The sequence below is a fragment of the Erithacus rubecula genome (genome assembly GCF_903797595.1).
Source record: "Erithacus rubecula genome assembly, chromosome: 26".
Classification (NCBI taxonomy): Eukaryota; Metazoa; Chordata; class Aves; order Passeriformes; family Muscicapidae; genus Erithacus; species Erithacus rubecula.
Genome location: NC_136678.1, coordinates 758,224 through 773,585, shown reverse-complemented (window position 1 = coordinate 773,585; position 15,362 = coordinate 758,224). Strand labels below are relative to the sequence as shown.

Below are 15,362 nucleotides of genomic sequence, written 5' to 3'. Positions count from 1 at the left end.
TTCAGTGGTTTGACATAGACTCCTATAATGTGCTTTGCTCAGTGAATTAATGTAATAAAAAGACCTGTTCTGGCTTTACACAAAGTTTAATGCTGAGGGCTGTAGACCTTTCCTTGCTGAAGGATCTTAGGCTGTTCCTAACTCAGTTAAACCCCACTCAGCTCCAGGTCTTATAGGTATGCAAATATTTGAGCTGTTTGGTCAAACTACCACCATGTTTGCAATGATTACAAACACTGGCACCCAGTTAGATAGGTATAATTTATATTTATGTAACTATGTACATAATAAGGGTAAACCCCTGATTTATGGAGAAAACATGTGACCTGTACTGAGTGTCTCTTTCTACCACTGGCATGTCCACCACACTTGTTTGATTTAGAAGTCCCAAGAACATTTCCCTGTGTTACTGCCATGTCCACCCAGCTGGTGCAGCAGTAACTCTGCAGAGCCCAGCCAGGATTTTCCATCCCTCTCACCCTGCCCTAACAGCATTAACTGATACAATCCTACCACAGGTGACAATTTCACTGGCACAGTACAACAAAACTTTAAACTACACTTCTCCTCAGGATCTATTTCTTAGTATATTGGATATAGACCAAGTACATTGATGATAAAAGTAGTTTACCCATTAAACACATCATAGTCCAAGATCCATCTGTGTTTGCAAAATATTAAGTACAAATAAGTCTTGGCTAACTGTAAAATTAAGTATCAGTATTTAAACTTTCTGTGCTGCACATATACACTTCTAAAACTAATTAAGGAAGCCACAGAAATTATGGAAAAGGAATGGGAGTAAAATGCCAGCAATACACTATAATGTAAATGCTACTGTGACTTTGTGTACTTAATCCCTATTTTCCACCATCTTTTGCAATCACTATTCATCATAGCCTGGAAAACAGAAGTTCCTCACCTCTATAATCACCCAGAAGAGCTTCAGCCCTTCATTTCAGACTGATCCAAACACAACAGGCTTTTGCCTTCCCACACCTTCACCAGTTTCCCTATGACCCTGCAGTACCTGAAGGATTCTTTCTGAACTGGCCAACAAGAAAAAAACTCTGTTAAGAACAAGCTATGGACAACATGTTATCTTCAACACATGTGAGCTGGAAGTAGGAATTAAAATAGGATCTGAATGAATTTTTTAAAATAATTATGCTGACCTGGAAGTCAGCATTTGAATCAGCTTTCTTAGCACAGTAGCTCCAGATTTCTTCAAGTTCTGTATATATACACTGGAAGTAAAACTTTCAGCATGTCTTTAACAACGACGTAACTAGTAACAATAACAATAACAACATTAATAACAATATTAGCTAGGCTAGTTATTAAATCCAAGGCTGTACAAAGTCTTACCTGACTCCTTTTCAGCATCTGATTCTGAAACTTCATCTTCAGCTTCTTCCTCTTCAGAACTAGAACTGCTTGAGTCCTTGTTCTCTTCCTCAGTTTCCATGGACTTCAACGTGTCTTCCTCATAAAGGATCTTCTCTTTGCTGCAAAACAGGAAATTTTTAGGACTGGGTATAATACTTCTCAGGAGCACACAGAAATTATTTACTATATACAGAACAAGTAAAATCCATCTACAGACTGAGCACTCCAGCACTTCCATCATGGCCAATTTGCCACAGATTCCACTGCCAGTCTCACATTTTCTAATTATGCAAGCATTTTTCCACCCACAAAAATGTGATCTCTCCTTTTCTGTGCCACACAATGCAGCAGTTGGGCTGTAGGGCTCTGTGCAGTTCTCAGCCCAAAGATCTGACTGAGCCTCAGCCAGAGTAGGAGCTGGAGCACCAAACACCAGCCCAAGCCCTTGTTCCACCACTCACTGGGTATGTTAATAAACAACTTAAACTGTATTTGAGAGAGCTCAGATTAAAAAAAATGCATGAAATAAAGAGCAGTGAATTGGTTTGACCCAGCTGGCTGTGAGAGATGAAAATGCTCTCCCATTACTTTCTAAGCAGTTTCTTTCCAAGTAAGAGGGAGAGACTTACTTGGTGAAGAGTCTGTTTTGAGGCTTCCCATTCATGTCAGCTTCAATCAGTTTATTCCTTGTCTCCTTCTCACTTCGCAGCTGTAAAAATTCCAGGAAGATGGGAGAGAGAGAATGAGGACAGGCATGAACCAGCCCCAGCAGCACAGCACAAGGTGAGCCAGCCCCATGAGGCCAAAGCTCTGCACATCTGTGTAAGAAGCCACTCCAACAGCAGCACATCTGCAATGGCACTGTGAGCTCCACCACGGCACAGAACCCAGCATGTCCTTGGATGCAGCTGCCATTTAATAAAACCTCCAAAGGCACCTGCAGCTGCCCCTGCCAACCCCAGGGACAAACCCTGACTGCTGCCCAGAGCAGCTGTGGCTGCCCCATCCCTGGCAGTGTCCAGGGCCAGGCTGGATGGGGCTGGGAGCAGCCTGGGGCAATGGAAGGTGTCCCTGCCCATGGCAGGCGGTGGGACTGGATGAGCTTTAAGGTTGCTTCCAACTCAAACCATTCTGGGATTCTGCTGGAGGTTTGTCCACATGTGTGTGTGTGTGCCCATCACATCAGGCTAGATTCAGCTATAAATGTGCTGCCTTTGTGGCTATTATTTACTTGCTGTCAGAGAAAAGCATTCAAGTCTGCCCTGTACAGGCAACCAGGGAACTCCTGTGAGGATGGGCCACTTCTTAAATCTGTCAAATGAACAAAGTCATTGTGTGGGAATAACTAGGATTACACAGAAATTGATTTTGTCTAGAGAGCAGTAATATTAATTTAACATCATCAGTGTACAAAACAGTACCCAAAAATTGTTTTAGCACCTTCCAGAAGCACAGAAACAGCTGAGGCAGAAGCAGGGATGGCAGTCAGGGGTTCAGTTTAAGGCTGACTCTGCTGTGTCATGGCTCACCAGGTTATTCTTTTTCTTTTGACAGCAACTGACACCAAGCAAAGGAAGTAAAAGCACTGTAAATTCTGAATCACAGAATCCCAGAATTATTTGGGTTGGAAGGGAACTTACAGCTCATCTTGTACCAGCCCCTGCCATGGGCAGGACACCTTCCACTAGCCCAGGTTGCCCCAAGCCCTGTTCAACCTGGCCTTGGACCCTTGCAGGCAAGGGGCAGACACAGCTGCTCTGCACATCCTGTGAAGTGGGAAAAGCTGCATGCATTGCAGTGAAGAGCAAAAATCTGGTGTACAACATCATTAAACTGACCAAACTGCTGGAGTACAGCAAAGGGAAGTGCAGGAAACAGCATGATCCATTCACAGGTAATTCAGTAACTGGGAAAAAAATCCCAAACCAAACCAAATTAATTGCTTCCAGCAAACAAAAATCCTCCCTGCTTTCCAATAATGGCAGCAAATCTTTTAGCAAGGGTGGCACAGTGTTCTGCTTTACACTGAAAAAAAGAAATATCTGATTTGAAAGTCATTTTGGAAGAGAAATAATGTCATGGAACTGCTGCTTTTATCCTTAACAAATATAAGTATTCTACTTTTAAGTGATAAAAATGGCACATGATAAACACATGATAAATTGGCTTTTCTACTAAAAAATCATGTCCACTAGAAAAAAAAAAAGTGATAAAAAATGTGTGATATAATCTGGATTCTTCTGCCCAGATCTACACTGACTGAATAAATGGAGAAGGCCTTTATATAGTGCTTCTATATAAAGAACAGGGGGGTTGTAGCTTCTGCAAAGCAGCCCTAAAAATGGGTGAGTAGCCACCCAAAAAATTATTCTTTCCCCTTTTCTTTTAAGAAGTACAGTTATCTGCAAAATTCTGGGAAGTGAGAGAGAATGGAATCCAAAATACAACCCTGATAGTATTTATAAACACCTCATTTATGGAGAAGCTGATTAATTTTTAAGAAGTTCCTGTGAATACTAAGGCTGCTATTTGAGAATAGCAGCAGCTGTGTTGTGATCAGAGCTGGAGTTCCAACCACCCACATTGTCAGTTCCTGAAAATCCATTCCTGGGGTTTATCAGAAGTGCTCCCATTCTGTCTGTTTCTGAACCCAATGTTTTCAGTGATACTTAAAGATTTTTAATTCTTTTTGAAAGAAGGTTAGCTTGTTTTGCAGAAGCACCCAAATGAGATAATTGAGTAGACCAGATGAAATAGGAAAAAATGCAATCCAAATCAAACTTTTTGGCTTGACAACTACCCAACATATCCTTAGTTTGAACAAGATAGATTTTGCTTTCCTTTTTTTTATGTCAACTTTTGGCTTATAATCCCTTCCAATCTCTTCCACTGCACTATGAAATGGCAATTTAATACTGTTTTGAAACCACTCATTTTTTCAGTCCAGAATTCCCTGAAGATTATAATTTCTTCTTCCTCAATCCAAAACCTTCCTATGGTAAGGAAGGCAGACATGGTAACAGATCTCTTTCTCCACACTGACAGGGTATTTCCCTGGATGCAAACACAAAGCTGACTTGGGTAGTCACTCATCAGGAACAGTTTGATGCTAGTGATGATTTGGGTTTTAGCTTTTATATTTTTCAGAATCTCTGCTGCTTAGTGTGTAACTCTGAAACTTCATTTTAGGTGTTGGTAAATTCTCTTCACAGGGTAGTTTGACAAAACAATTCCTACCTAGGTAGAGAATCAAGGACAACCAGTGCCCAAAAAGCAGAAACAATGGCTAAGGGAAGGGGGCAAGCCAAGGGGCTGAGATTTCACAGCCTGGGGCTGTGGTTGGATAATTGACCCCGATGTGTAAATGAACCAAAACTTATAAAAGTGTAAAAGATTCATGACCAGGATCCATCTTGGATTAGATCTGGGTGCAGCCCTGGCTGGGCTCTTGCACTGCTCAAAGTGCATCCTTTCAATAAATACCTATTTTATTCCTTTTGCTCTGTCTGGTCTCTGTTTCAGGTTCAGCCTTTCCAGGCAACACTAGAGAGCCAGCCAGCCAACAAAGCAACTGCAGGACAGTAACAGTATCAAAGATGAACACAAATTCCCTACCAGTTGCCATAATTCTGCATGCCATCCCACTACTGACCTCCTTGCTGCAGTCATCCAGTTATCTAGACTTCTAGCTATTAAAAATATTGCTGCTATTAAAGATTGCAAATGAGTAACTAAAGAAAATAGCTGGGCCTCAGCTTCCTGCATCTGTTGGCACCATATGTGTTGGAAAACACCCGTGTGTGAAAAGTTAATTGGAAAGGTGGAGAATGATCCAGAAACTCACCACAGTCTGTTTCTTCTGCAGCATTTCTAAATGCTCCACAAGTCCCTCGTCAGCAACATCAAAGGGTGTCTGGCCCTGGTGCAGTGAGAGGACACAAGAGAATAGCTGAGATGGCACAGTGATAATATTCCAAAAAGTCCTATTTACCAGTGCATATGCTCCACATCCTCCCTCCCCAGATGGTGAGGGACAGTGTTCCACTCCAGAGCAAGGAAACCCATGTGATGGTGACCATTGAATAACAGAATCATTTTGGCTGGAAAACACCTCTAAGATCATGTTTATGTTCAGTAAGCAACTTTTACCAGGCCAGTGCAGCTCCATGACTGCTGCTGCTCTAATCCAACAGCCAGGACTAAATGCTTGAGTTTCCAAGGTTTTAAAAAGGACACTCCTGTACTGAGAGGGAATGTGATCAACCTCTTCTTATGTTGGATATCAGGAAAGGTTCTTCCCCCAGAGGGTGCTGGCACTGCCCAGACTCCCCAGGGAATGGGCACAGCCCTGCCAGAGCTGCAGGAGAGTTTGGACAGCACTGCCAGGGATGCACAGGGTGGGGTTGTTGGGGTGTCTGTGCAGGGCCAGGGGTTGGATTGGATGGTCCTTGTGGGTCCCTTCCAGCTCAGGATATTCCTGATTCTGTGCTACTTTATCATCATGTATTTAAATATCCTAAAAGGCTGCCAGCAAGCCAAAAAACTGGGGATCTATTTCCACATCCATGGGCATTTATTAACTAAAACAAACCACACAAAGTAGTCTAGGGCACAAACCAAGAAACCAGTTACATTTTCATCACAACTAAAGTTCTAAATGCCATTTCATTAACAACCTGAAACCCAATGGCTACAGGTCCAAAAATAAGAGGTAGCCTTGTCCATCTCACCCAACAATTCTGGATTAGAAGGAGCAGGTAATGCAACAAATACAACTGTGGCTGCTTCTTTTCAAGTATGGCATGATACAAAACCCCACACACATCCCAAACACTTTGGAAAAGGACCTGATGGCATTTAAACAGAAGAGATTCCCCATGTTTTGGGTGCCAAAGAGCTCACCAGGCTGGAAGGGCTCCTCATGGGGCATTTGTGTTCCAGCAGTTTCCAGCACAGCTAGATGCACTTGAACACACAGGGCCCTCTCTTATCTCATCCTCCTGCCTCCTTCACTCCCTGGTGCTCCTCCAAGCACATCCAACCACCTCTCCTCCCCCAAAGGCTGCCATGGCACACCTGACCCTGGTCCAGTGGGAAGCAGCTCACAGACCAGTGTGGACATTCCAGCAGGGATGGGAACCTTAAGAGCAGCCCTGGACAAGCTCTTGAAAATTCAAGGGCTCTTCAAGGAAAAACCTGCAACTATTAGAAAGGAAATATTTTTGTTCCTTTTCTTCCATCCTATTTTTCTCCACTCATGTCTCACAAATCTTCAATTTTCTTTTTTATTACCAATACACAGAACAGAAAGGATTTAAAGCTCCCAATTTCTCATGGGTTCACTTGTTTTCTGTGCCTTATACCTTAATATTAGCATATTATTTTGCACTCCAAGACTGTTTCTTTGCTGCCATTTGATTTCTCAGAGTAACATTAACTCAGGTCAGCCCCTATCCCTTCTTATAAGCTCAGTTTAAAAGTTTAATCAGGTCACATTTCCCATAATGATTGAAATCTTTTCTGCCTTCTGCCAGTCAAGATTCTTCATTTACTGATGTATTCAAATTATCCAGTGCACAAGGAAGGAGAACTGCTATGACTGTGTTGGAGTTGGATCATGATGTTGGATTTCTTATGAGATCCCACCTGGATCTCTGTGTCAAACTCTGGAGCTCCCATCTCAGATGGACAAGGACCTGCTGGAAAGAATTCAGAGGAGGCCACTAAACTGAGCACAGGGGTGGAGCCCCTCTGCTCTGGAGCCAGGCTGGGAGGGCTGGGGGTGTTCACCTGGAGAAGAGCAGGCTCCAGGGAGATCTTACAGCCCTTCCAGTGCCCAAAGGGACTCCAAGAGAGCTGGAGGACTTTGGACAGGCATGGAGGGACAGCACAAGGGGGAATGGCTTCCCACTGCCAGAGGGCAGGGTTAGATGGGATATTGGGTAGGAATTCTTGGCTGTGAGGTGGTGAGGCCCTGGCACAGGCTGCCCCATCCCTGGAAGTGTCCAAGGCCTAGCTGGAGAGGGCTTGGAGCTGCCTGGGCTAGTGAAAGGTGTCCCTACCCATGGCAGGGGAAGGGATGAGATGAGCTTCAAGGTCCCTCTGAACCCAAACCAGCCTGGGGCTCCATGATTCCATGATCATGCAGCAGGCAACAGTCAATATAAATCTGGCTATAGAATACCCTGCATTTAGAATAGGTGTGTACTGACCAGCTTGTTCCTGATGTCCATGTCACACAGAGCTTCAGCCAGGATGGAACATGCTTCCTTCACTCCCCAGTGAGCAGCAGCGTGCAGTGGAGTCCAGCCATCATTGTCCTGGACGTTCAGATTAAAGCCAGCCTGGATCAGGAGCCTGAGGAAAGCAGCAGGATTGATCTCTGCCCATCAGGAATGACTTCCTGACAGAGCAGCTTTTCCCCTGTTAGGCACCACGTTGGCACAGCCAGGAGCCTCCAGACTTGTTTATTACCAAACAACATGTCACTGGATGTGCTTGAAATTGTAACTAAGGAGCAATGAATGAAAAGTTACTTTGATGCAAAACCTGCAGGAACACGTCAAACTGATCAGGTTCCCTTTCAGCATGTCCTGAGTTGGGAGAACACCTTGCCTTTTCATCTGGCATTCATAACCCAGCCTGAACTCCTGCTCCAGCAGAGGAGAGAGTCTGGATTGACTTGGCACTGAGCACACAAACAGCATCCCTGCAACTGCCATCCTGTGCCAAGGAGACAAACACAGCACCTGCCAGGAGAGGAGATGTGGGAGATTTGGGAACTGCAGCTTGAGCTTGGGTCTCTGAGAGCACGAGGTCACAGTGTGGAATGTTCCACAAGGAGACCAAGAGGGAAGCACCAGTGACATTGACAGAGGTAAAATCTGTATGTTAAACAACCCTCATTTGGATTAAACAACCCCAAATGCATTTTTTTCAGAGTGGTCTTTGCACAATCCAAGCAAATCTTCCACAAGTGAACTTGCCTGGATCTCCTTTCCTTACCCTCACTGCTGTGTCCCTTCCACCCTCCCTTCTCCATCAGAGTAGAACACTGGTGCTTCACAGCACCTGGAGCTTGAATATTTAACACCAAAACAAACACAAGAGGCTTGGGGTAGTCTGGAGCTCCAGAGCCATGTGCACATTGGTGTGGCAGTGATCAGGCAAGAGCACTGAGCAGCTCCTCTATCAAAACTATTATCCAAGTTGCTTAAATACTGAAGAACATCCCAGGGGAATTCTGCAAGTCTGGTAAAACTGCTCCTGAAAATTTCCACTGTGGGAAATTCCCCAATCCAGAGCCACTCATTGCACAGCCTGAGGGAAATCCAGCACGACCCCAACATGGCACCAACAGCTTGGAAACTCCTGCAGCTTTACACCAATATGCTACTGTGTTAAATAAAACAGTCACAGCAGAGCAGCTGTGGGCTTCTCTGTGAAAGAAATTGTAAATTAGGTGCTGAGTTTCTGTTGATGTTCCAGCTGGCAGAAGGGAGAAACAGAGCTGCTAAGAGACTCAAGGTCACAGACAAATTCCACATCTCATTTAGAGTTAGCTGGCTCCTGGCTGTCAGCCCCTTTGGTTTAAGTCACTAAAGCTCTGGATTTGAACTTCAGCACAGCCATCACATACACAAGAGTGAAACAATGTCAGCTTGCTGTGAGATGTGTTTATCATTACCACAATTAATGCCAAGGAGAGGCTGTCCAGAACAAAGTCATCCTGCACACACTGAACTTCATCAAGGAGCACGGGATACACAACCCTCCCCTGACAATCCATGGGACCAACACCTCAAATTCAGAGATATTACATTTCTGTTCACATGAGCTGTGTTAGATTCCTGTTCTTGGGCATGGTACAGGCACAGACAGCTCATCACTCAATTATAAATTCTAATAACTTAATACAAATCAGAAACATGAAGCACAGTGAAATGCTTGAGACTGATATGGAACAGCTCTTTGATATCAAGTCATGTCACTTAAATTTCTGAAATTTAGGATCAAGAAAGATGAACACTTCCAGAATGGATCTTAACATGGGCAATAGAGTAAACTCCTGTGTTGGTTATGCACAGCCTGGTTTTTGGTAGCAGGGGGGGTTACAGGGGTGCCTGCTGTCAGAAGCTGCTGGAAGTTTCCACCATGTCTGATAGAGCCAATCCCTGATGGCTCTAAAAGGACAAACTGCTGGCCAAAGCTGGGCCAGTTTGGGAGGTTGGTAGCACCTCTGTGACAACAGATTTAAGAAGAAAATCAAAACAAAGTGGGCAGGTGCAGTTTTTCTTCTTGTCAGAGAAGAGGAGGAGGTGAGAACATGTGAGGGAAACAAAGTGGAGACACCAGGGTCAGTGGAGGAGGAGCAGGAGCTGCTCCAGGCACCAGAGCTGAGATTGCTCTGCAGGCCTGGGGATGACCATGGTGATCAGCTGTGCCCCTGCAGCCCCTGGGGATCCAGGGGGATGCAGAGACCCACCCACAGCCCTGGGGATCCAGGGGGATGCAGAGACCCACCCACAGCCCCTGGGGATCCAGGGGGATCCAGGGGGATGCAGAGACCCACCCACAGCCCCTGGGGATCCAGGGGGATGCAGAGAACCATCCACAGCCCTGGGGATCCAGGGGGATCCAGGGGGATGCAGAGAACCACCCACAGCCCTGGGGATGCAGGGGGATGCAGAGACCCATCCACAGCCCCTGGGGATCCAGGGGGATGCAGAGACCCACCCACAGCCCATCAGAGAGGTGCCCACCCTGCAGAGGGTGGATACCAGGAGGAGGCTGTGATCCCTTAGGACACCTGGTGGAGAGAGGCCCTGGTTCCAGGCTGGAGCAGCCTGTCCTTGGAGGACTGACCCTGTGGAAAGGCAGACCCATGCCACAGCTGTTTTGGGAGGAGTGTTTTCCTATGGGCAGAATTCACGCTGCAGCAGTTTTGGGAGAACAGCTGTTTGTGAGAATGGACCCACATCTGGAGAAGTTCACAGAGAACTGTCCCTGTGGGAGGGACCCCATTGCCTCCCAGGGAAGGACTCCCCTCCCAGAGCAGCTAAGAAAATCTTGGTGATGAAATGACCAAAATCCCCATGCTCTGTCTCCCTGTGCTGTTGGTGGGAAGGAGGGAGGGGCTGGGGGGGAAAAAGGTGTTTTAAAGCCTTATTTTACTTCTCACTATCCTCCTCTGATTCTGTTAGCAATAAATTCACTTTGCAACTTTAAGTTGAGCCTATTTCGCCCTTGAAGTGTTTTTTCCTGGTCCTTATATCAACTCATGAGCTCTTCATTAATTAATTTTTTTCTTTCCTCCGCCCAGCTGTGGGAGAGTGACTCTTGTGCCTGGGTACCTGGTGTTGGGCAGTGTCAAACCACAACACCTTGTAAAGACTATTTACAAGAGTGTGTAGTAGCAAGCAAAGGACAAATAGATTCACATGGACAAAGGGCAGGATTAGATTAGATTAGATATGAGGTAAAAATTCCTCCCTGTGCTGAGGCTCAGGCACAGGGTGCCCAGAGAAGCTGCGGCTGCACCATCCCTGGAAGTGTCCAAAGCCAGGTTGGACAGGGCTTGGAGAAAACTGGGCTACTGAAAGGTGTCCCTGCCCATGGCAGGGGACAGGATAAGATGAGCTTTAAGGTTCCTCCCAACCCAACCCAGTCTGGGATTCGATGAGCTCTGTGTTCACAAGCAGCTCCACCCACACATAAAGCACAGGGAAGAAAGCTTTATTGCTAGAAAGCCTAATTTGACATTACCTGGAACAATATCAATGTTTTTTACCAGGAAACACTACACTGGGCAAGTTCACATTCATAATAATCTTGTGCCAGGGCAGCAGAGCTATCAGGGGCTGGAATCCCTCAGTCACTGCAGGAGCAGTAGCACAAAGTGGCACAGGACAGTGAGACAGGGGTGGACTGCATTTTCCCACTAGACTGGTCATGTTTGTGAGTGTCATGCAGTGTGTGCTGTCACTTTGTATGTCAAAATTACATTTTTATCCCCTATTACTATTTAACTCGCAAGTCCTAAAACTATTATTCTAATAGTGAAAATCAGACCTCGTGATTAGAAAAATTAGCCTCCTAATTTATGCCTCACTCTCTGAAAAGCTTTTACTTCAAAAAGGCCTGGAGGTGTGAAAGGGAATCCTCCAGTCCCTGTGTATTTCTGGGTGAACCACTATGGCTGGACACATAAAACCACAGGGACATTTGAGAAATAGCAGCCTGAAAATCTCAGTATGGAACAAACTTCTCTGAATGTAAAGCAAGATGTCTTCTTCACCCTTAATTTGATGCATCAGCCCTGGGAGGAGCTCCTACCTCATGACTTCAGAATAGCCCTTGGCTGCAGCAACATGAAGAGCTGTGGCTCCTGTCCGAGGCTGCTTTATATCCTCAATTTTCCCACTGTTCAGCCACTGCCGGGCATCCTGGAGCATTTGCTGCTCCTCTTCTTTCCTTGACAGCTCTAGGTCTATACCTGAAGGGGTGAAGAACAGAAGAAGAGATGAATAAGAGATGAAAGCTCTAAAGTACTTGTTACAGTTACTCTATGTTCCATTTGCTATAAAATATTAGTAAACTATTTCTGATCTTTCACAAAACAATCAAAAGACTCCTCTATGAACTGGGAGAGCTTCAAAATCTATCTGAGTGAACAACTTTGAAAGTTGAGCCAGTGGTTGCAACCCAGTGCAATTACCTAAAAGCTCAGCTGGGCATTAAGGGTAGAAGGATTGAGCTCCTGACAGGCTGTGTCCCAGACTGAAACAACAGAGTCATGAACAACAGCTTAACTGACTGAATTGACCTGTAGTGAGGGTAAAATCTACAGGGAAGATCTGAGGATCCTCAGATGTCTCCTGCAAGGGCACAGTGATGCCAGCTCTGTGCTTACTCCACACTGAGGACACTGGACATGACACACACAGGGATCTGCACTGCTCCAGAGCCATTCATGACACTCATGCTGAGGGAAGCACTGAGTTATTCCACCGAGCAGCAAACTCCCAGATTCTGACAAAACACAATTTGAAATCATTTTGGCATTAGAAGGCCAGAATAAATCTACTCAGATGGCCTAAGTGACTGCTTAGGGGCAGGTGGGGATGTGGAGAGGCAGGGCAATGATGTGGAGGGGGAGGTGTCTGGCTGACAGACTGTGTCAACTGTCATTAAACCAATGAGAGGCAAAACCAACTTTGACTTGTTTTCCTAAGTGGAGTTTTCACAGTAATGAGATCACAGAAGGACAATATTATCAATCACGAGTATTGAAACCAATCCAAACAAGATTAATCAGAGTAGAACTCTCTGATTCAGGAAAACATACAAATTAGAAGATGACAAATCTCAAAAATCAAGAAGAGTCCCAAAGAGCAAGTGTCCCTATTGATAAATACTTTCAGTACCAGAATGACATGGCTGCCAATTAAATTATGGGGCATTAGGTTTAAAACAGAACCAAGGAAAACATTTAACTCAGAGTCTGAGCTGTGAGACCCACTGTTGCAAGATTCTGCAAAGATCAGAAATAAACTGGCTTCAGACCAAGGACTAGTCAAGTTTTTAGCTATTACACACAACTGCTGAACATGCTGAGTTCCCAAGGAGAGCTCAGGAAACAGAAAGCCACAGGGCACTCACAAGTACATGGAAAGCCAATTTGGCTCAGGAATTCCTGGAAGCTGGGAGGGGAATTGTACATACTTGAGCTGCTGTTACAGTCTGCAGCAAGCATCTGCTCACAGCCCCTGCTGAGGACAGGCTGTGGAGCTGGACAGATGCTTATTTAAAGTTCAACCCCATTTTCTCCAGCAGTTATGACTCTTTAAACTGTGTGATGGGAACCTTCTTGGTGCAGACAGATGGTTGTTTCAGGGCATCTTAGCAGGATGCCATGCTGGAATTCAGAATGCAAGAAATTCTCAGAACATTGGTCCCATAAATCAAGGACTGGAAAAGAACACAGGATTTGAACTGAGGCCTTGGGAAAAGCTTCCAAGCTTACGTGCTAGATGTAAGAATGTAGATTTAATGCTTAAAGCAGAGATGTGTGAAGTTGAGAAAAGTTTAGCTATAAAGTTTAAGATACAGAAAGAATAAAGTAGGTATAAAAGTGACAGAATACCCTTAAAATAGATCTACATGTTAGAATAGGATTGGCTGAGAAAGGTCACACTGTAATTAGGTGAAATTTCTTAGTATTGGATTAGAAACATAAATATCTTGGTTGGCAGTGTTTTATTGGTTAATAAGTCCTTAAAAGATCTTGTAACCATAAGTCTTGTGACTTCTGGTTATGCCCTGTAACAAGATGATCTGTAACAAGAACTCACATTTTCTGTAGAAGATAAGAAAAGTGAATGGCACTTTCTAAGCAACCAGAAGTCCCATCTCTCTGCCTCATTTGGAGTAAGAAAGAATTGCCACAGAACGTGATAACATGGGAGCAAATACCCCACAGCTGGCACCCAACATCTAGGTAAGCCCATCCCTATGTGAAACAGAACAGCTGCAAAGCAAGCTGGCTAGTGATGAGAAAGAAAAAAATGGCATGATTCAGTAAAGACCCTGGAGAACTGCAGAAACAGAGACAGCTGAAAGAGGCTGTCATCCTGGGACATCCCTGAAGCCTGAATCCCTGCTGTGGGCTGCTCAGTGAGGAGCCAAGGGAACAAATACCTGGTCAACGAATTCAGGTGAGGTCCAGAGTGGTTTTAAAACGGGGAGTCTCAATTTGAAAAGACAGCCATGTCCAAATTAACTACAGAGCCATAACCAAAGAACAAATTAACACATCAGTTATGCTGGGTACTGAATTTAATGCTGATACAACCATTCCACAGTCATACTCTATTTCAGAAAGGGTTTCAGAGGTAGCTGCAGGCACTCCCTGCTGCTCCTGGCAGCACTTCTTGCTGGGTTCCTGCCGTGCCTCCTCCCCATGCAGCCACAGGCACACACAGCACCGGGACAGCCACCAGCACAATGCCATGGGCCACTCTGACACCCAGCCCAAAAACACTGCAGAAATTCCTGCAAGCCCCTGTTTTAAAAGTGGTGCCAGGGAGAAAAGTCCTTGTGTTCCAGGGCATGCACACTCGCTTTCTACACCAAGATGGTGAGGCTATAGGGAAGTGCTGTGGTGATGCCCTGCAAATGACAGAGTAGGGTTAAAATGTTTCTAAAACATGGGAATTGTACACTATAGATTCAGGGGGTGGAAAGAAAGGTTTGGTCTGGTAGGCCTGGGAAAGCAAACTAGGCCCTGGGAATGAAAGTTGAGCTTTGTCTGCACCTGCATAATCATCATATGGTAAATAATACGATTGTTAAATATAATGATTGCTTGGTAATTGAGTATAATTATTGTTTAATCATAATAGAATCACAAGAAACGATGTAATCGTAATAAGAATCATAAGAAAGGATGTTTGGGGGGTCTTGATGAAAACTGCAAGAATACATGCTTGGATAAGATCAATGTATACAATAAAATAATATGAGTTTAATAACTGATATATAGTTACACAACGAAAAGGATATAAAAACACGTCCATGTGGGAGTGAGATTTGGGCTCCCAGAGCTCTTCTAAAAGCACCTGGATGCAATCCCCCAGTGATGTGTTCCCACACTAGCACACAGAAGAAGCTCCTCACACCGACATGGCGGCGCCACTTTGCCCCCCAGCCCCGCACAAGATGGCGGCGCCCAGTGCCGAGCTGCAGGCGCCATTTTGTGACACAGAGACCGACGGCCTCCCGCTGCAGCTGTTAGTGCAAGGAGGGGGGCACGAGAGACAATTCTGCAACTTGTCAAAGAAAAATTATCCTCCACAAGGCCACAGAATCTGGTGAGATGTACCCATGGGTCCCATTGGAGCTGGTAGAGGAAGTGCCTAAGTCACTCTTGTATTTGAGAAGTTGTGGCAGTCTGGTGAAGTTCTCATTGACTG

General features: G+C 45.0%; 1 protein-coding gene across 8 annotated transcripts in view; it reads right to left on the bottom strand.

The window, feature by feature from the left end:
* Window positions 1–15,362, bottom strand: part of PPP1R12B (protein phosphatase 1 regulatory subunit 12B) — a 133,518-nt gene that overhangs the window by 80,691 nt on the left and 37,465 nt on the right. For all 8 annotated transcript variants that reach the window (XM_079327108.1, XM_079327106.1, XM_079327110.1 and 5 more), the window contains exons 4-8: window positions 11,725–11,884; window positions 7,602–7,746; window positions 5,234–5,308; window positions 2,019–2,098; window positions 1,369–1,508 (exon numbers count right to left, since the gene is read on the bottom strand). In XM_079327108.1, coding sequence (XP_079183234.1) covers window positions 1,369–1,508; window positions 2,019–2,098; window positions 5,234–5,308; window positions 7,602–7,746; window positions 11,725–11,884 — 600 coding nt within the window. The remainder of the gene's footprint in view (window positions 1–1,368; window positions 1,509–2,018; window positions 2,099–5,233; window positions 5,309–7,601; window positions 7,747–11,724; window positions 11,885–15,362) is intronic.